This window comes from Bubalus kerabau, chromosome 2 (assembly GCF_029407905.1).
Source record: "Bubalus kerabau isolate K-KA32 ecotype Philippines breed swamp buffalo chromosome 2, PCC_UOA_SB_1v2, whole genome shotgun sequence".
Classification (NCBI taxonomy): domain Eukaryota; kingdom Metazoa; phylum Chordata; class Mammalia; order Artiodactyla; family Bovidae; genus Bubalus; species Bubalus kerabau.
In genome coordinates, this window is record NC_073625.1 from 117219801 (window position 1) to 117241531 (window position 21731).

General features: G+C 44.5%; 1 protein-coding gene across 5 annotated transcripts; it reads left to right on the forward strand.

Annotated features, from left to right (window-relative positions):
• Nucleotides 1-4530: 4530 nt before the first annotated feature.
• On the forward strand, nt 4531-21033 carry SLC51A (solute carrier family 51 member A). Of its 5 annotated transcripts, none has more exons than XM_055568548.1 (9): nt 4531-4662; nt 5209-5303; nt 15541-15695; nt 16743-16816; nt 17230-17388; nt 17940-18051; nt 18316-18462; nt 20249-20354; nt 20897-21033. In XM_055568548.1, the coding sequence occupies exons 1-9, from the start codon at nt 4625-4627 to the stop codon at nt 21031-21033; spliced, it is 1023 nt and encodes a 340-aa protein (XP_055424523.1). In that variant the 5' UTR covers nt 4531-4624. The 5 variants fall into 5 exon arrangements, with proteins under 5 accessions (XP_055424523.1, XP_055424522.1, XP_055424525.1 ...); XM_055568547.1 differs by lacking the exon at nt 4531-4662 and adding an exon at nt 4710-4816; XM_055568550.1 differs by lacking the exons at nt 4531-4662; nt 5209-5303 and adding an exon at nt 11290-11616.
• Nucleotides 21034-21731: the final 698 nt, after the last annotated feature.

Consider the following 21731-nt stretch of genomic DNA (forward strand, 5'->3'; position numbering starts at 1 on the left):
CATCAGAACACAAAAATATTCACTAATGAATGAGAAATGAGGCCCCACTCAAACATCACCTTTCATTTAATACTAGCGTCTTCCTTTTCCATCCCAACTGTAATGCAACACAATGCCAAGTTCAAGTACAATGATAATTAATTGCAAAGTGACATTTAAAATCTTGCAAAAGAAGTAGCATTTTATGATGTTGATTGAAGTTATATTAGAATACAATTTTTAAATTTTTAATTAAAAAATTCATTTTATTGTGGTAACATCGGTTTTAACATTATATAGGTTTCATGGGTAGGACATTGTATTTCCACTTCTGTATACACTACAACAGGCTTCCCAGGTGGCTCAGTGGTAAAGAATCCACCTGCCAATACAGGAGACATGTGTTCAATCCCTGGGTTGGGAAGATCCCCTGGAGAAGGAAATGGCAACCCACTCCAGTATTTTTGCCTGGGAAATCCCATGCGTAGAGGAGCTGGCAGGCTATATAGTCCAATGGGGTTGCAAAAGAATTGGACACCACTTAGCAACTAAACAGCACTTACAACTAGCACAATATTGTAAATAACTATACTTCAATAAAAATATACTAATTTTAAAAAGAAAAAGCATTTGGCAAAATCCTTCCATGATTCCTCAACAGATTAGGAATAGAAGGGAACTTCGTCAATCTGAGGAAGGACATTTTTGAAAAACCCACAGCTAGGGTCATAATCCCATTCCAGTATTCATGCCTGGAGAATCCCCATGGACAGAGGAGCCTGGTGGGCTACATTCCATGGGGTCGCAAAGAGTTGGACACGACTGAGCGACTAAGCACAGCATCATAATAGTGAAAGATTGAAAACGTTCTCTGTCAGATTAGGAAGAAGACAAGCACACCTGCTTTTGCCACTTCTGTTTAACTCTGTACTGGAAGTTCTATAGAGCTATTAGGCGAGAAAAAGAAATAAAAGCATCCGCGTCAGAAAGAAAGAAGTAAAACTATCTCCATTTGCAGATGACACAATATTGTATATGGAAATCCCTGAAGAACACATACACATACACACACATTCATTAGAGCTAATAAATGAGTTTAGCAAAGTAGCAATTTTCATAATAGCCAAATATGGAAGCAAACCAAATGTCCATTAGCTGATGAATAAATGCCATTACCTGATTTTTAAAATCTGGTATATATCCATACAATGGAATATTGCTGCTGCTGCTAAGTCGCTTCAGTCGTGTCCGACTCTGTGTGACCCCATAGACGGCAGCCCACCAGGCTCCCCCTTCCCTGGGATTCTCCAGGCAAGAACGCTGGAGTGGGTTGCCATTTCCTTCTCCAATGCATGAAAGTGGAAAGTGAAAGTGAAGTCACTCAGTCGTGTCCGACTCTTAGCAACCACATGGACTTCAGCCTACCAGGCTCCTCCACCCATGGGATTCTCCAGGCAAGAGTACTGGAGTGGGACACCATCGTCTTCCCCAACAGTGGAATATTATTCAGCCATTAAAAGGAATGAGCACTGATACATGCTACAATATGGATAAACCGTGAAAACATTATGTTAGATGAAAGAATTCAAATACAGAAAGCCACACATCACATGATTTTATTTGGATGAAATGTCCAGAACTGGCAAATTCATAGAGAGAAAGTAGACAAATGATTGCCAAAGGGTGAGAGGAAAGAATAATTGAGAAGCATGAGGTTTCTTTGGGGGATAAAAATATGCTGCAGTTAGATTAATGGTGATGGGTGCACAACATTATAAATATATACTACAATGCATTGAATTACTTTAAAATGACTGAGGTAGTGAATATTATGTGACTTTTATCTCAATAAGAAGTACTTTAAAAGAGAAAGACTGGCCTTTGAATATCAAATGATTTAAGAGCCCTAGGGAAAAACTGATAAAATTTATGATCAGTTTGTGTTTTTCAAATATGACCCTTACACTGAGAAAGCCAGAACTGAAGTAATAGATGTCTTATGTTACCCTATGATTAATTAAACAAAAATAAATAAATAAAGACTTCATTCTTCTTGATTCTAAAAATCAAGGTTCCACAGGTAGCAGTCCTAAATTAGCAAGAGAAGAATCTGATTGGCTGGCCCACCTCATCTTCTAGCCACACCTTAGCTATGGACAGATCGGCCTTAACTAATTCATGGGTCCCACTGTATAAAGATAGTCACTTAGGGACTCTGGGTGAGGCAAAAGCACTACTTGAGAGCTAAAGCCTTCCCTCTCCCCCACCACCTGCCCTTCTTCCTTGCGTCACCATCCATCCTGAGGATTAGCCAGTCTCCCTGGGCCTCCCAGCCCCTGCTCAGTGGCCTTCCCTCCTGCTCTTCAGACCTCCTCTCCTGCCTCCCCGACCTCTGCCCCACAGTTCTGTCCCAAAGAAATTTCAGAGAACATCCTCAGCATCCTGTGTTCTGCTCTGTTGTTTTTGTTGCTCAGTTGCTTCAGTCGTGTTTGACCCTTTGCCACCCCATGGATTACAGCACGCCAGGCTCCTCTGTCCATGGGATTTTCTAGGCAAGAATATTGGAGTGGGTAGCCACTTCCTTCTCTAGGGGGTCTCCTTGACCCAGGGATCAAACTTGGGTCTTCTGCATTGGCCAGGGGATTCTTTACTACGGAGCCATCGGGGAAGCCCTGGGTTCTGCTCTAAGGAAGTCTAAAGTTCAGGGCTTTGGATGATTAAGCTCAAGGCTTCTCACCAGGGTAGGGATGAATGACCCAGGGAGTGGGGAGCATTTCTGTGGAAATGGTTTGAGGAAGCTGAGTCAGCCTGCGTCTTTGCTAGGGCAGGGCCCAGGCGACTGACCCTCTGGAGGTCAGTCCCCTTGTCTCACGGGTTGTGCCCTTGTGTCCACTCAGGAGGTCATTGGCCCTTGAGACTCCTGGATCACTGCAGTGTGCTGTGCAGAGAACTGTGCTTTAGGAAAACTCCAGTGCTCTTGCCTGGAGAATCCCAGGGACGGGGGAGCCTGGTGGGCTGTCGTCTCTGGGGTCGCACAGAGTCGGACACGACTGAAGCGACTTAGCAGTTACAATGAAGAGAGAGGACTCTTCTTGATCCTCAGGAGATATTTTGAGGCACTACTTTGGGACAGGAGTAGAGAGTCTTCTTGGTACTGCATCAGTAACTGCTTCCTCGGACCACATCTACCCACCAACCCAGAGCAGGGGGACTTTTCTGCCTTCCCAAAACTGACTCTCTTGACCCTCTACTGGGCTTTTGTTGCTGTTGTTGTTGTTTTACTATCAAGAACTTCATCTAAGCCTCAACAGAGCCCCTAACCCAGGTCCCTTCTGCCTCTCTCCATATCACCATGTATCCAGCTTAGTGTACTGTCATAACCCCTCTGATCCTCAGTTTCCTTATCTGTAACATGAGAATAAAGATAACATTTACCTTTAATGAACTGAGACAGTAGCATTGGCATATATACACTATCATGTGTAATGGGAAGCTTCTACATAACACAGGGAGCCCAGCCTGGTGCTCTGAGGACCTAGAGGGGTGGGATGGGAGTGGGGAGGGAGGCTCATTGTTATATATATATAACAATGGCTGATTCTCTTTGTTGTACAGCAGAAACCAACACATTGCAAAGCAATTATCCTCCAATTAAAAAAAATTTTTTAAAGCATTTACCTTATAAGAGTACTTGTAAAGTTTAAATGAGATAAGGAATATGCAGCAATTCCTATACCACCTGTTGCATAAACACTCCACAGGCATTAGCTACGGTTGCTGTGATTTCATTATTCTATCTGTCATGCAACTGAGTCTAAGGAGCACTTAAGTATGTGTGAGGCCCTATGCTGGAAACTTAGGGGTACTATGTTTGGCCTTAAATAGGTTTAAGGAGAGAGCAAGAGGAGACATCACCAATCAGTAAAATAGTTCATAAGCATACTATTTGGCAGGTTTTCAAAATCTGTCAAAATGCCCAGAGATTCCAGTCCATAACTGCCGCTTAAATACTCCCCTCCACCCATTTGCTGCACCTTCAGGGCTGTTTGGCTGGATGAGCCTGTCATCAGGATGCTCTAGGCTGGGCCTCATCTGTATTTCCCAGCTGGCCTCCCTTCTGCACACCCAGCCAATAGCACCAATACAGTCAAAGCCTCGTCCCTGACTTCCATCTTCAGGAGGACAGAGCCTGAGTTCCTGCCGGGTTCTGACCGGAAGGGGGTTGCTCAGCAGGGGGGGTTGTGGGGGCGGATCAAGGATTTTGTCTCTAGAGGGCCCTGGGAGTCTCCTCAGGAGGGATGGAGAGTGAAGGTGGACTGGGGTCAAGGGGTGGCCAGAGAGGCATTCATGGGAGGGAAGAAGGAGGCACCACACCTACGGGCAAGGAGGAGTCAGGAACCAGGGAACTCAGCCAGCTGAGGGGTTCAAATTCCTCTGAGGTGAACTCTGAGAAAGGAACCTGTGGGCACAGGAGGCCTGAGGAGGGAGAGAGCCAGAGGGGAAGACCCAGCCATTCTGCCAACTCACAGCCAGTCTTGGAAGCCGCAGTCAGCTGAAGCCGCCTCCCCTCAGGGTCCCGACTTGCCTGTCTCTCTTTGGCCCCCAGTGCCTGCCGGGAAGGAAAGCCGGATAGAGCAAGAAGACGATGGAGCCAGGCAGGACTCAGATAAGGCTTGATCCCAGGTGAGTGAGGGAGGCAGGCCCCAAGCCGGGAGCCAGTTGCTAAGCAGCAGGGGGCCCTCTCTGGCCTGTCCCTACCTCCCTCTGAGCCCAAGAATGAGACAGGACTGACAATGGTCTGGTCATTCTGGAAGGTCCTCAGAGACACTGGGGAAGGGTAAGTGTATGACCTCTCAGAACCTTAGCTTTGGCCCCCAACCAGGTAGAGGAAAATCCCAGAGGTGGAGGGGGCATGAGGGACATGCATAGAGCTCTGACCAGCTGGGGACCCACTCCTGGTGCTAAGTGTCCATTCTTTCTCTGGGACCCTGCTTTTTCTCCCTAGCCAACCCCTGGGCTGCTGCCCCTGTGAAGTGGAGGGAATGGACTGTGGGCTTTTTGAGCACTGCAGCCAGACCTGCAGACTGTCACCTGGGCCTTGAGGGGAAATGGAGATGCTCTGTGAACCTAGGAGTGTTTGAGGGAGTGTCAAGTTGCTGGAGTCCCTTCTGCTACCCACCCACCCACCCCCAGTCCCCATATTCTGAACACAGGCTGGTGTCTCTCCAGGTACACGGCAGATCTTCTGGAGATACTGAAAACCAATTACAGTGTTCCCTCTGCCTGCTTCTCTTACCCTCCCACTGCAGCCCAGCTTTTGAGAGGTAAGTCAGGGACCCTCCCCAGAGGAACTGAAAGAAGGAAAAATGAGCATCCCAAGGAGGAAGTCAAAACAGCTGAGAGGAGCTGAGGGAAGGTGGTCCTGAGCTGGCCAGCATAGACTGAGTACCTGGGAGGATGGCTGACCCAGCGTCAATCTTGGTAAAAACCTTTTAGGGAACTTCCCTAGTGGTACAGAGGTTATTCAGGGGGTGCAGATTTGATCCCTGGTTAAGGAAGTAAGATCCTACATGCTGGGTAGTACAGTCAAAAATTTTTTAAAATTTGTAAAAGCTGGGGAAAGTAAAACTCTGGAGGAGCCAAAAAGTCAAAAGAGGGGCCTGGCTATGTGGCCTGGAGAAAAACCTGCATGTTGGGACTCCCCAATTCATACAGGGGACACTGACCTGGAGCATTCTTCAGACCCCAGGGCCACCCAGGGACTCACATGGATGCCCAAAGCCCACAGAATCCCTTTGAGGCCTGCACAACATCCTTCTTAAAAGGAGTCTATACCACTCTTGAGAGTGGTTATTATGAATAATATTCTTAAAACTTAGGTGAACCTGTAAAAGTATTCTGACAGTGTTGGCCAACTAGCTCCTATTACCGAATTGGTTTTGAAAGTGAAAGGCATAGGCTGGGACTCTGTTTATTCCCTGGACACCTAAAACATGACAATCAAATGACCCTAGCATCTTGATAGCAAATGTGGCTCCCATCCGCACTGTATTTTGTTTTCTTACTGCATGATCAGCCACCTCTTAGACGTTGATGAGTAGGAATCTGTGTCTCTATCCTTAATGTTTTTTCCTTCCTGATGTTCTTACCTCAAGGAGGAGACTCTTCCTAAACAGTAGGGTGTGGTCAGTGTGTACTAGGAGACAGATATGGGCATGTCTCTGTTTCAGATGCTCTGAACTGGAGTGAATACCAACTGCCAGAGGAGGTCCAGGGGTGCCTTGTAGCTGCTCTGTGGTTCATGAACGTAGGCAGATGCTACATCCAACTCCAGGGATTTCTTGTTCAGAGATTGCAGATGGTGACACAAGTCTTCTCACACACCAGTGTTGTCAACCAGAGGCAACTTGGTCTCACAGGGTACTTTTGGCAATGTCTGGAGGCGATTCCAGTCACCACAAGTAGAGGGTGCTACTGGCATCTAGTGGGGTAGAGGTCAGGGAGTTTGCCCTGGAAACAAAGGAAAGTCCCCACAACCAAGGAGTTAGCTGGGGCAAGGGGTCAATAGTGCTGAGATTGAGAAACCCTGTCTTACACAGTGAAAATGGATCGCACATTGCTTTGCTGCAAAATGTGCAAATAGAAGCACCGAGGATATTCAAAGTAGGTAGACTATTCTGGGTCTGGTAGTCTGGGGAGCTACCTTGTTCCCCCATTGAACTGTTGGAGTGAGTAACAGTTGGAAAGTAGGGAGCTGGAGTGGAGAAAGAATGAGTAGGCAGGTTCTCCAGGCCCTGGGGAGATTCAAGGTTACTGGTGAGGAAGCAGGGGACAGTTGAGAGGGCTGGGCAGGTCAGGTGGGGCCTGCTGAGTGTCAGGCAGAGGAGTTGTACTTTATCCTGCAGGCAGTAGATGAGGGCTCTGAGATTGGGAGGAGCTGGATAGTATTTCAGGACAATTAATTAGTAATCAAGATAGACTTTGGGGAGTAAGGGCCTTAAGAAGCAGGGGTATAAATTGGAGGTCAGTGCCCCAGCCTAACAGGAAGGGCAAGAGCCTGTGCCAGAGCAGTGTCAGGGAAAGGAAGGACAGATTGGAAAATACAGGCAATCCAAAGAAAGAGCAGGCAATCTGGTAAATATTTAGACAAGGTAAGTGAAAGAAAAAGAAACTCTAATGATGACTCCAAGAATATGAACAGAGGTGACGACACTCACAGAAATAGAGTCAGGAAGAGGTGCCCATTGGACACGTGAAACCTTTTCCTTCTTCATTTATAAACTCTTTGTTTCCTTAAATGCTATTTAGGAAAGAACTATTCTGGAAGAACTATTGAAACTTTCAATAATTTGTTTTTGAAATGCCTGTGATATGACTGCAATTATAATCCCTAGACGATCTTCTTATTAGTGGACTGATCCAAACTTTTATATGGGGGGAGTGAAGGGCCAAGAAAAGCCAATTTTGAAAAAGAGTAAGGAGGATATGTGCCCTACCAGATATTAAAGTTTATATATTATAAGACTAGAGTAATTGAAGCAATAATATAATAACTGCAACCACACAACCCAGACTGGGACTTAAACCCACTGTTTGTGGGGTTTTTTTTTCTTTTTGGCCATACCACATGGCTTGCAGGATCTTAGACTGGGAGGAGTAGAGGAACTCTCCTATACGTGCTAAGGAGATATGTCTAAGAATGCTTATAGTAGCATTTGTTTGTCACAAAGAAAATAATAACAACCATGAAAACAATGTTGAGTGGAAAACATTTATATAGATTTTTTTTAATGCAAAGCAGTATAATTATGTTGAGCATGTACATATGTTGTAAAAAAAATTAAAACATACAGGAAAAGATACACACCAACTTCAGAATAGCAGTTAGCCCTGGGAGGTGAAGTCAAGGGAAAAGGACCCCGGAGATATATACAGGGTCTTCAAGTACACCTGTAATGTTTTATTTTTCTAAGAATAACTTTTGAACAAAACTGGCAATATCATAACTCTTCGAAATGGATTATGGATATATTAATGCAGCTCTATTATTCTTTTTATTTTAAAAACCTTTATAATTGTAAAATAATTATAAAAATAATTTTTGACAGGCTATGATGAAATGTTAGGTGGAAAAAACAGAATGCAAAATTTTATAGTATGATTGCAGTAATACAATATGTATACACTTTAACCAGGATGTTTTTTAAAGCTACTTTTTATTGAGTAAATACTACCTTTGAGTCATGCTAAGAGGTTTAATTGGAGGATAAAAATCTACCCACGATTATAGAGCAAGAAGTAAATGGAATTTTACTTTGAGTTTAGAGCCTATGCTCTTCACCTCCATGGAAATACATGCAAAAAGGAGAATAATTTTTGGTTAGGCACTAGCTTGGATTATGGGTAAAACTTTTTTTTCAAAGTTTTAATGTTCTTATATTGTTTTAATTATTTAAGAGAGTAATCTTCATTGTTACAGATGCAATGGGAATTTGCTAGTTGCTCAAGTATAGTTGTATTCAACAGGTCAGTTAGACAAGTATTTCCCAAAGTGTGTTCCTTGGAATACTAATCCCAAGGAGTGCTCTATGAAAACAGAGCCTGTAGAAAAATCAGTTCTGTAAAAGCTATAGTCTATAACCTCCTTTTGGAAATTAACAATATAAATCAGATTTAAAACTTATACTCTGCAGGAAAGAAACATGTTTAACCTTGTTTAAAGTGTTTCCAAAAATCCTTGAGCTATCAGAAACTTTTGTTTCATAGTATCTGTTAAGATACAGAAAAATAAGACAGAGGAAGATCTTCTAAAGAGATAAATGAGTTTGAGGTAGAGTAATGGTGTTGCCCCTCCCCCCCCCCCCCACCACCCCCACTCCAGTACTCTTGCCTGGAAAATCCCATGGATGGAGGAGCCTGGTAGGCTGCAGTCCATGGGGTCACTAAGAGTCGGACACGACTGAGCAACTTCACTTTCACTTTTCTCTTTCCTGCATTGGAGAAGGAAATGGCAACCCACTCCAGTGTTCTTGCCTGGAGAATCCCAGGGACGGGGGAGCCTGGTGGGCTGCCGTCTATGGGGTCACACAGAGTCGGACACGAATGAAGTGACTTAGCAGCAGCAGCAGTAGTGTTGGCTGTGGATGCTAAGGAAGTTCTCTCTCCTAGCTTCTGCCCCGTGGAAGTGAATGTGAGAGCCTGTAGACACTGCAAGCATGAGAAAGAACAGAGCACAAAAGGCAGCAGATACAAGAAACTGCAAAAGCACTTCCATACTGAATAGCTGGAATATGCCTCACCTCCACCTTCATCAACTTAAGCAACTTTTGATGGTTAATATTATTCCACATTTCTTCCCATAGTTATGTGAACACACCCCGAGTCAGCATGTGTAATGGTGAAGAGAATGGGCTTAGTTAGGATCAGGAACCCTTGGGTTTAAATCCCAGCTCTGTCACTTTCAGGCTGTGTGATCATGGATGAGGTGCTCAACTCTAAGCCTAGTTTCCTGGAAAAGCATGTAAATGGAGATGACAGTAAGAATCCTCATGTGGTCATTTCTTTCATTGAACAAATAGTCACAGTTACTGTTTCATGCACTTGGAGATAGAACAGAAAACAAGCCTGACAAAGTCCCTGCCTTTGTGGAGTTCACACTACCATCACTCTATGGGGACAAGCAATAAATATGTAAATAACCTCACTGTGAGGGCAACTTGGGAGGGAGAGATAACACCACACTGGACATTCAAGGGTTGCTGACTGAGGAGGGGCATTTGAGCAGAGAGCTCAGTGAGGAGAATAAGCCAGACACGGGGAGCTTAGGGAGAAAAACTGAACAGGCAGCAGCCAAGCACTCTAAAGTCCTGGAGGTAGGAATGGCTCAGGTGGTGGTTAGGCGGTTGAGGGGTGGTAGGGAAATCCTAAACCTCAATAAACAGAAGAGGTGAGATGCAATGGTTGAGTCTGGAACACAGGGTGTAGGAGAGGATGAGGGATCAGTATCGGAGACCCAGGGTCTCCAGGAGAGGAGCCAGAACTGTGGTTACTGGAGTCAAGCGGGATGGGAGAGATTTTCAAGGAGGAGGGAATAGTCAAGGACAGTGAAGATTGAGAAAGGCTTTGACATGATGGCTTCTGGAGGGGCTGTTTCCACTCTCAGCTCTCAGTGAGCTGATGAGGACGAGAGTCAAGCAGGGGCTGGGGGAGTCCCTCAAGGAAGGATCTCCAGCGGTATTCCCCTTCCCAACAAAGGACATTGGTTTTTAGAAATCCACTGAATTAATTTTGCTTTCTGCCTATCTGGACTTTATATTTTGTCTGTTTTTTTTTTTTAACTAAACATTTCCATTGTAAAAAATAATTCAGTAAAGTCAATATGAAAATAGAGAAAAGTATGAAGAAGAAAGTCGCGTATGGTCCCACCACTCAAGACCAGCACTGCAAGTATCATAGTATAAGCTGTTTTCTGTGCTTTTATTTAACAGTAGTGGAAATCATACTATACTACAATTTTATATACTGTTTTTATAAGCATGACATCGTATGAATTTTTTCATATTACTTCATATTTGGCAAAGTATATCTTTAAAAAAACTTATTTGTTGTAAAATGTATATTTGTTATAGAATAATTGGAAAAGAAAGAAGACAAAGACCACCCACAGTCTCATCACCCAAAGATGGCATTGCTCATTTATTCCTAGGCAATCGTTTTTAATGTTTTTATCTTAACCCACATGAACATGGTGTAAAATTTTAAATAGTACAAAAAGGCTACTAATGAAAATTAACACTCCCCTGCCCTATTTATTCTCATTTTTAATCTTCATCCTACTTTTTTAGCTGATGATTTTTTAATAGTTACTTTCAAATTACCATTATTTCATGTGGTATCAGTTTTGTATATTATCTGTGGCTGCCTCTATAATACATAAAGATTTAATTCACTTAGTACCAAGCTTCTACTCATTCCACATGGTTTCATCATTATTTTTAGTTGGTTATCTTTATAGCTGTATATACTATACCTATAGTTTATTTCTTATTTTGCCAACTGCGGATAGTACTTCTTCACTTTCCATTTTGTATGATAAAGATATTAGGGCCCCACTCTTTCCTTCAACTCTTTTCTATCCTTCTCTTCAGCCAAATCCTTTACATAGCTATAGTTTTACTATACTATTTATTTTTATTTCTTTCTGGTCACACCATGTGGCTTTTGGGATCTCAGTTCCCCACCCAGGGATCACACCCTGGCTGCCAGGAGTGAACATACCAGGTCCTAACCACCAGCTGCTGCTGCTGCTGCTAAGTCGCTTCAGTTGTGTCCGACTCTGTGCGACCCCAGAGACGGCAGCCCACCAGGCTCCCCCTTCCCTGGGATTCTCCAGGCCAGAACACTGGAGTGGGCTGCCATTTCCTTCTCCAATGCAGGAAAGTGAAAAGTGAAAATGAAGTTGCTCAGTCGTGTTTGACTCTTAGCGATCCCATGGACTGCAGCCTACCAGGCTCCTCCATCCATGGGATTTTCCAGGCAAGAGTACTGAAGTGGGTTGCCATTGCCTTCTCCGCCTAACCACCAGAGAGCCAGGGAATTTCCTGTGGTAATTTTGCTTTCTGCTTTGTTCATTTTAAGGTTTGTTTGTTTCAGTTATAAGTTACATTCAGTAAAGGGCAATGATTTTATGTATATAATTTGATGGATTTTTACCCAAGTGTGCATCTGTGAAATCACCACTTTACTGCTTATACTTTTTTTTTTTAACATTCAGAAGTTTAAACTCTTTGTATCAAATTTGACCATCCTTCTCTTTGTGATTTCTTGGATTACACCTAAGCTTAGGAAGGTCTTCCCTCAAGTTTTGATGAAAATACAATTCTCTCTTCTTTTTCCCTTCTCTCAATTTTCCCTGTTTTATTTTTAAATAAATACCGCTTTTTTAAATCTTTTTTTAAAACACTTTTTTTTTTGTATTGAGGTATAGCCGATTAACAATGTTGTGATAATTTCAAGTGAACAGAGAGGGGACTCAGCCATACATACACATGAATCCATTCTCCCTGAAGCCCCGACCCGCTCCCATCCAGGCTGGCACATAATATTGAACAGAGTTCCATTGGCTATACAGTAGATCCTTGTTGTTTATTAAAGATTTATCTTTTTAATCTATCTGGAATTATTTTGAGACATAGAAGGCTTTATGTGTATATCATGATAAAACAATAGCAACTGTTTTAAACCCACATTTTTATTGTATAAGGATAAAATTGTGTCAGAAAAAAGATCCTCTGTTATGTTTATATCTTTAAAATTTCAAGGAAGGGAGGTAAAGTCTGTTTTTAATTAAGGATTGCAGCCAGGTGGATTTTTGCTTGTTTTATTTTGTTAATGTTTAAAACCTGCCGGGCCTACTAGAGCAATATCTGTAGAGGTAATTGAGAATGAGGCAACAGAACTAAATAGCAACACTAAGCCAGTAATTTGGTCACACAGTGGGCTGCATCCTAATTAAGTGGAAGCAGGTGGAGACAGGAATGGGGAGGAGGGAAGAACAACACAGTCCTATCTTTTGAGGCCTGTAACAGAAAGGAAAAGCTTACCACTGACTTCAGAAGTGTAGGCTGGGAGATTGTCCAAGGACTGCCTTCCCTGCAGCAGGTCCTCTGGATTAATCACAGACCTAACTGTGGTCAGAGATAAAGCGCCTCTTGGAGAAAGCAAACAAAAAGAAAAACATGTACCCTGAAATAAGAACAACCAGGATCAAAGTTCAGTTCAGTTCAGTTGCTCAGTCGTGTCCAACTCCATGGACTGCAACCCCATGAACTGCAGCACACCAGGCTTCCCTGTCCATCACCAGCTCCTGGAGCTTACTCAAACTCATGTCCGTCGAGTTAGTGATGCCATCCAACCATCCCATCCTCTGTCGTCCCTTTCTCCTCCCATCTTAAACCTTTTGCAGCATCAGAGTCTTTTCAAATGAGTCAGTTCTTTGCATCAGGTAGCCAAAGTATTGGAGTTTCAGCTTCAGCATCAGTCTTTCCAATGAATATTCAGGGCTGATTTCCTTTAGGATGGACTGGTTGGATCTCCTTGCAGTCCAAGGGACTCTCAAGAGTCTTCTCCAACACCACAGTTCAAAAGCATCAAAGTAGTTTTTGAGAAATTCACCTTTGTCCTGGTTGCTCTTTGTGATGTCACCAAGTATGACTGACCCAGATGACAACTCAAGTCTTCACTGGGATGTGGTCTCCTTCTTCCTTGTTTTGGTGTCAGCAGCTCTGAGCTGCCCTCAGTCACCAAAACATAGGGCAGACCAGCCAATATCTTCATTGTTCAGTCACCCAGTCATGTCAGACTCTTTGCGACCCCATGGACTGCAGCATGCCAGGCCTCCCTGTCCCTCACCATCTCCTGGAGTTTGTCCAAGTTCATGTCCACTGCATCAGTGATACCATCCAGCCATTTCGCCCTCTGTCACCCTTTTCTTCTGCCTTCAATCTTTCCCAGCTTCAGGGTCTCTTCCAATGAGTCAGCTGATTGCATCAGGTGACCAAAGTATTTGAGCTTCAGCATCAATCCTTCCAATAAGTATTCAGGGTTGATTTCCTTTACTCCCAATGCAACAGGACAGTGGCTGGACTCTGCCAGTCTTCCCCTTCTTCTGTCATGTAGCCAGTTGGGAGACTAAAAGCAAAGGGTCTGGCCAAGGAGGGAAGAGACTTAGATAAATGAGGGTCCAGGCTTAGTCACTGAGGACATGGAACTAACTCTGTTTAAAACATTGTTGCACTAATGCAACTAACATGCTCAGAAACAAATATTGTGACTATATTAGTGTTTTCCTGTTAGCAAGGGTGAGGCCAGAGGAGCTTCATTGGTGTTGTTAAAATGTTTGTTATCTTCTATTATCAGATGAGCTTGTTTAAAATGTAGATTACATCCCAGGTGTATGGGAACAACATCTATGTGGCAGGGGGTATAGGGAGTGGGGGTCTGGACAGCTACTTTTTAACAACTCCTCAAATGATTTCAATAAATACTAAAGACAGCTACTGGATTACATTTAATGTGAGAATAAGTGTACTTGGGGCCAGCATAGGTCAAATATCCTTGGAGTCTTTGCTTGGGTCCACTTCTTTTGTTAAAGTCCTGTTGTGTGTCCTAGTAAAGTGACAAAATTTTTGAAATCAAATTTAAACATCTCTAGGCTCCAAAATCACTGCAGATGGTGACTTCAGCCATGAAATTAAAAGACGCTTACTCCTTGGAAGGAAAGTTATGACCAACCTAGATAGCATGTTCAAAAGCAGAGACATTACTTTGCCAAAAAAGGTCCGTCTAGTCAAGGCTATGGTTTTTCCTGTGGTCATGTATGGATGTGAGAGTTGGACTGTGAAGAAAGCTGAGCACTGAAGAATTGATGCTTTTGAACTGTGGTGTTGGAGAAGATTCTTGAGAGTCCCTTGGACTGCAAGGAGATCCAACCAGTCCATTCTAAAGGAGATCAGCCCTGGGTGTTCTTTGGAAGGAATGATGCTAAAGCTGAAACTCCAGTACTTTGGCCACCTCATGGGAAGAGTTGACTCATTGGAAAAGACTCTGATGCTGGGAGGGATTGGGGGCAGGAGGAGAAGGGGATGACAGAGGATGAGATGGCTGGATGGCATCACAGACTCAATGGACGTTGAGTTTGAGTGAACTCCGGGAGATGGTGATGGACAGGGAGGCCTGGCGTGCTGCGATTCATGGGGTCGCAAAGAGTCCGACACGACTGAGCGACTGAACTGAACTGAAGTATATCAAGTTCATACTGTTCATGGGGTTCTCAAGGCAAGAATACTGGTTTGCCATTGCCTTCTCCATTGGAAGGACTGGTGCCGAAATTGAAACTCCAATACTTTGGCTACCTGATGCGAAGAGCTGACTCATTTGAAAAGACCCTGATGCTGGGAAAGATTGAAGGCAGGAGGAGAAGGGGATGACAGAGGATGAAATGATTGGATGGCATCACCAACTCAATGGACATGAGTCTGAGCAAGCTTCGAGAGTTGGTGATGGACAGGGAAGCCTGGCATGCTGCAGTCCATGGGGTCACAAAGAGTTGGACACAACTGAGTGACTGAAGTATATCAGTATATATTCTGATGTATATCATAAGTATATATTTTGCTTTAATTATAATGTTAACTGGTCCCTGTCTGCTAGCATAACCCCTGACACTGAGAAAAGTAAATAGGCCCTGTTGACCTCCGAACTTAGAATTTTTGTTCATTATGTACAAACTTGTTAGGTGTCTATATCCTGATTCAAGTAAGCCTTACCATACTTAGATTGATCTGGTCTAGTCTCCCATGCATGCAGAAGAATGACTATTTCTTAGTCACATGTTGGAAATTCTAGGTCTAAGAAAAAGCCCAACTTCGGCATGATAGGAAGCCTAGACCTGGTAATTCTAGATGTGGTAAAGCAATTAGATGCATGTGAGGAAGCCCACATCTTCTGCTCCTCAGCCCTGGTCTTCAGCTCACTGGAGCCTCTCCTCTCTTTCCACTCTAGCATTGGGCCCTATGGATATTTCCCTCATGGTCATCATGACCTTGTTTGTCCTGGGCTCAATAGCCATCTTCCTGGAGGCTGCTGTCTACCTGCACAAGAACACCCGCTGCCCTATCAAGAGGAAGACCCTGATCTGGTGCAGCTCTTCACCCACGGTGAGGGTCCTGCAGCTGCCTTTGGGGAGGGGCTGAAGAGGAAGATTCCTTTCAACTCAATAATTCAAGTTGCCTTCCTCTACTACTTTGGGGTGGGGGTTTTAGTCTGCTATCTGCAGTCAGGATCCCATGCTTAGAAGGTCACAGGCAGTGAGATGGAGTGTTTGAAATCTTAGAGCCACAGAAACAGCTCTAAGAACAGCTGAAGAACTGTCTGAGCCCACCAGCTATCCCACTCACTACTCCCCTGCTACTGTGTTGCTGTTAAAATAAGCTTGTTTCCTGCACAGACCAGCAGTGGTTCCTCAGAGGGTAGGAGGAGAGTAATTTTTTCCCATGGGGTCATGTTCACTCTACCCTTACATTGTAAGTCCTTCTAACTCACTCTTACAGCCATTTGATAGCTCTTTGGCACGCTCGCAGGCCACATGATGGGGTTTCTCTTTCCGTGTGGTGAGCTCTGTGTCTGTTTCGGGTGAAGAACAAAGCCCTTGAGGTCCTTTTCTGCCAGACGACACCTGCCTGGGCCATCTCAAGACATCAGAGGTGCTCTAATAACATGGGATGTTGAAAAGGAAGGGTTGGATCTTGATCTACGTACCCTTAAAGATGAATTGGCCTATTCCTACTCCAGTGACATATGTTGAGAGATAAGTCTTCAAAAGAGCCTCTGACTCAAGGTGACTTTCTGTCTCTAACACTAGACAAGGAATAAACTGACAGCTGAATTTAAAAAAATATTTTGTTTTAATTAGTTGATTTAACTAGCTCTTTTTCCAACTGGTCACTTTTTTTTTTTTTAATATTTATTTGGCTGTGCCAAGTGTTAGTGGGATCTAGTTCCCTGACCAGGGAATGAACCCAGGCCACTTGCACTGGGAGCTCAGAGTCTTAGCCACTGGACCACGAGGAAAGTCCCCAGTTAGTCACTTTTAAGTAATGGTGCCTCAAATGTTTAGCTTTTGCTTCCTTGAGCCCCTTGCCACAAAAGGTGAGCATGCAGTCTCCTTCCTTACCCTAACCAGCTCCTGGTTCTTCTCCAAGCAGATAGTGTCTGCATTCTCCTGCTTTGGTCTCTGGATTCCTCGTGCCCTGACACTCGTGGAAATGGCCATAACTGCGTGAGTGTCCTGCCCTGCCCCCAGCTGAACTTGATATCCCTCTGAGGTCCCCCTTCTGCTCCTCTCAACCCTGGGAATCCAGAGTTTATGTCTTTTTTTTTTTTTTTTTTTAATCCCCTGTCCCTTCCATAAGTCCATGCAAACAAACTGATCACAAATCAGGCCCTTTCCAACTTATCTCTTGAACTTCTAGTGCATCTTAGGCACCATTTTGTTCTCACAGCCTGCCCTCTTCCACCTGTCCTCTCTCAGTTCTCAAAATGCCTAGACCCTACATGACCCCTTCAGGAAGCCCCCTTCTCCCTGTCCTTTTGCAGTCTGTTTTTCTTTGGCAGCAGGTGGTATCCCGCCAGCTGCTGCCACCTCCCTTCTGTGTGCTCTTAGGCCCACCTCCCGCCTCTCCCCAACTCCAGGTTTTACGCGATGTGCTTTTACCTGCTGATGCAGGCCATGGTGGAAGGCTTTGGTGGGAAGGAGGCGGTGTTGAGGACACTGAAGGACACCCCGGTGATGATCCATACAGGCCCCTGCTGCTGCTGCTGCCCCTGCTGCCCCCGAATCAAGATCACCAGGTGAAGTGGGAGGGAGAGGCTGCCTGGAGAGCAGACTGGCCTCTTCTGCACTCTCTCAAGAGCCTCTTCTGGCTCTCTCAGTCCTGCTTCAAGCCTCATGGAATTTGGCTTGTATGGAACAAAGCCAGTGATGAAAGGGTGGGCATCCCACAGCCAGGACCCACACACTGGGCACCCAAACAGGGGTAGGAGGAACAGAGGAAGGAGAACTCCAGAGTTCCCATCACTTGCGCTCACTGTCCCCTACAAACTTTATCACAGAGAACAAACTGCACTTTGGGCTATTTACTTTCCCCTTCCATCCGTTTCAGTTAATGAGGTTGGGGTCAATCCTCAGATAGTTCTTGCTCAAAAGGCATCATTCTGGTCTGAGAGTGAGTGGGAGGCAATAAAGATGGTTCCCAATGCTCTTCCTAAGTCCCCACCCACTTGACTATGTTGGTGTCTATGATGGTGGCCAAGCCTTGCCAGGAACCCAATGAGAGAGCTGGAAGTTCTGGTTGGGGTGGGTGATTTGTAGGTCTATGTTCCTAATCCTCTTCCCACTTCAGGAAGAGACTTCAGCTGCTGCTGTTGGGCCCCATCCAGTACGCCTTCTTCAAGATATCATTGACCCTGGTGGGCCTGTTTCTCATCCCTGATGGCATCTTTGACCCATCAGACGTAAGTCCAGAGTAAGGGGCAGCAGAGGCCAAGATGAGTTTAATTCCTTTGAGCTCTAGAAGGAATAACTGGAACCAATATCCCCTGATTCAGGGCCCCAGGGTTGGGATAGCCCCAAGTACAGGGCGACTGTGGAAAAGCAGAGGCTCAGGGACTCTAACGGGGAAAGAAGAAGCTTTTTTATTTCCCCCACCATTGGGAGAAGGGAAAAAAAAGGAGAAAGGGGCTTGCTTCCTCACTGACTGCTTTCTGGCCTGCCACCAGATTTCTGAGGGGAGCACAGCTCTATGGATCAACACTTTCCTCGGTGTGTCCACCCTGTCGGCTCTGTGGACCATAGGCATCATTTTTCGTCAAGCCAGGCTGCACCTGGGCGAGCAGAACATAGGAGCCAAATTTGTTCTGTTCCAGGTAACTATACCCTGAGAGAGAAAAGATGGTTAATAATGAGCCACAAATCGTAGGGGTTAGAAGCTGAGACTAATAAAGGCTAGAAGTGGGTCTGGGAATCTTCTTAAGCCTTAGGTTTCCTGTGAGATTTGGGAAAGAATCCCTGCCCTTCCCCAGTTGTTGCTTTTCTGTGCTGTAAGTTTCCTAAGGTTGCTGGAGCAAAATAGCACAAAGCGGGTGGCTTAAAACAGAAATGCAATGCCTCACAGTTCTGGAGGTTGGAAGTCCAAAACCAAGCTGTCAGCGGGCCACATGCCCACTGAACACTGTTGGGGCGAACCCTTCCTTGACTATTTCTGGCTTCTGATTGTTTGCAGCAATCTTTGGCATCCTTGGCTTATCACAGGGCATTCTCCCCTTGTGTGTCTGTGTCTCTTTTTCTGATAAGGACGTCGGTCATATTGGAATAAGGACCCACCCTACTTCAGTATGACCTCGTCTTAACTAATTACATCTAATCAGTTACCAAGACAATGATGGTCACATTCTGAGGTCCTGGGGGTGAGGACTCCAATGCATCTTTTTAGGGGAACACAATGACACACATAACACATGAATTTTTAAACCTTAAATTATTATCTTTGCTGTTTTCTTTTCTTCACTACCCATTAATTCTAAAAATCTTGCAATTCATCACCACTAGAAACATCAGCAATGGCACCCCACTCCAGTACTCTTGCCTGGAAAATCCCATGGACGGAGGAGCCTGGTAGGCTGCAATCCATGGGGTTGCTAAGAGTCGGGCACGACTGAGTGCCTTCGCTTTCACTTTTCACTTTCATGCATTGGAGAAGGAAATGGCAACCCACTCCAGTATTCTTGCCTGGAGAATCCCAGGGACAGAGGAGCCTAGTGGGCTGCCGTCTATGGGGTATCACAGAGTCGGACACGACTGAAGCGACTTAGCAGCAGTAGCAGAAACATCAGCATTATCACAGTTACAACTATATATGACCAGTACTACATATTAGGCGCTTTTCATACATTAATTACATTTAAGTTCACTATAATCTTCAGAATCATTGTTTTTTCTATTTTACAAATGAGAAACTGAGATGTTTTGGGGTTTGCTCAAAGGTACATAAGGGATGGGACTGGAATTTAAACATAGAACTATCTACCCCCAAACCCACATCCCTTCTTCTCATCTCACTGACTCTGCATCATCACCTCTTTCTTGAGGATTTTCCCAAAGGCACATTTGTTCACTTTTTACACTTTCCATTCTCTAAGCCCAGAGATAACCTTTCCACCAAATGCAATGACTTCTAGCCCCATATTGTTTCTCTTCTCTCTCCATTCTTTCTGTCTTCTTGCTGGGCCCTTCTCCTATTCCCAAGGCATAGTGACTCCTTTATAGTCAACAGATTGATTTCACATAAATTCTCATTTGACCTAAGCAGGTGCTGCTTACAGGCACATGGTAGGCAGAAGTGGAGGGTCTATAGGAAGACAGAGGACAGGTCCCTACCACGGAGTAAGGGACTGACAGGGCACAGAAAGGATCTAGGCTACAGAAGTACTTAGAGGTCAGGCCACAGAATAAAAGCCTTGTGATTAATGAACCTGCCCATGATTATTGGAGGGAACCCTGGACAAGCCAAGTCTACCCTGAAGAAGCTGTGCATCAGAAAAGTGTACTCAGAGAGGGCAAGCACTAAGACACATTTCAAACACAGCAGTGGGCCGGTCAGCCTGTGCCAGGGATGCTGAGTCCCCATCCTCACTCCTCTTTTCTGTTCTGCAGGCACTCCTTATTCTGTCTGCCCTGCAGCCATCCATCTTCTCAGTCTTGGCCAGTGGCGGGCAGATTGCTTGTTCACCTCCCTTTTCTTCTAAAATCAGGTCTCAAGGTAAGCACATGGGGCTTCCTAGTCTATTCCAGGATGGGCAGGAGGGGGAGGTCCGAGAAGAGAGGATCTTAGATTGGAAGTAGGGCTAGCCACTCTCAGAATATTCAGTGTTCTGCTTAGAGTACTGAGAAAGAGACCTCCAAGAAATCTAGCAGAGGCTCTGAGTCTATGACCTCTCTGATCACACAGACAGCTGCAATCCCGCAGCTTGAGGCCCAGCCCTGATGATCAACCCAGGAAGCCATGGGTTCAATCCTCAGCTCCTGAAAGAGGAATAGGTGTGGTTAGGAAGCAGACGGTCATGATGATAAAACATGCAAAAGAAATGTTTAATGCTAGCCTCAAAGTTCAGGAGATAGAGAGCCAAGTTCTGGTTCTGGCTCTACTGTCAACTTGCCATGTTACGGTTGACAACTTAATATCTCTAGGTCCTGGTTTGAGGATAAATTAAGAGAAACTGCTGTCCAACTCATACGCCAGGGCTGCTATGGGATACCACCTCTGTTAAGTTAGAATAACCTATATTTTGTCCCATGCTGCAGTGATGAACTGCCACCTCCTCATCCTTGAGAGTTTTCTGATCACTGTGCTGACACGAATATACTACCGAAGGAAAGATGACAAGCTTGGATATGAACCTTTCTCTTCTCCAGACCAGGATTTGAACCTCAAAGCCTGAGGTGAATGGCTTGGACAATGAAAGAGACACTGTATTCATTAGATGGGCACAGATTTCTTTACTGTTCTTCAACCTTGACCAAATGGGGATCGATTCTATTGTCAGCGCAAGCTGCCAAATGATGTGTGCTTGACTGTAGAGATGAATCAGAACTATGCGATAGGATGAAATTGTTTTGGATCTTGCCTGAGGAAGGTATTTTAAGCTTAATAAACAGGATGGAGTTTGATTTTCTACAATTGGGCACACTGCCTCCGTGGGTGCCACTATTAGCCCATCAAGATTGTATATTAAAAGGTTACTCTGAGCTTTCCCAAAGCAAATGAAAGGGGGAAGAGTGTATGATAGTTTTCTTGGTATAATAACTGGAATAGAACTCAGCCAGGCAAAACAGTACGATCCCAAAGTCTCAAAGAAACAAGGCTTCTGAAGAACAGATGGAAGTTGTTTTCTTCCCTTACAGATGTGTCAGTAGGGCACTGATGACATTAGACCTGGGAGATCTAGATCAGCCTCCCTTTGTGGGCCAATGGCTTTTTGAGTCTTCTGTACCAAGCTGCAAAAGGGATTGCAATGATATGGGCATGCAATGATTCTGAGGAGACAAATTAGGATGCAAAAGTAAAGGAATTGATCATACAGGTAAAAGTCTCAAATACATAAAATATATAATACACATGTATACCAGGTCAAAACAT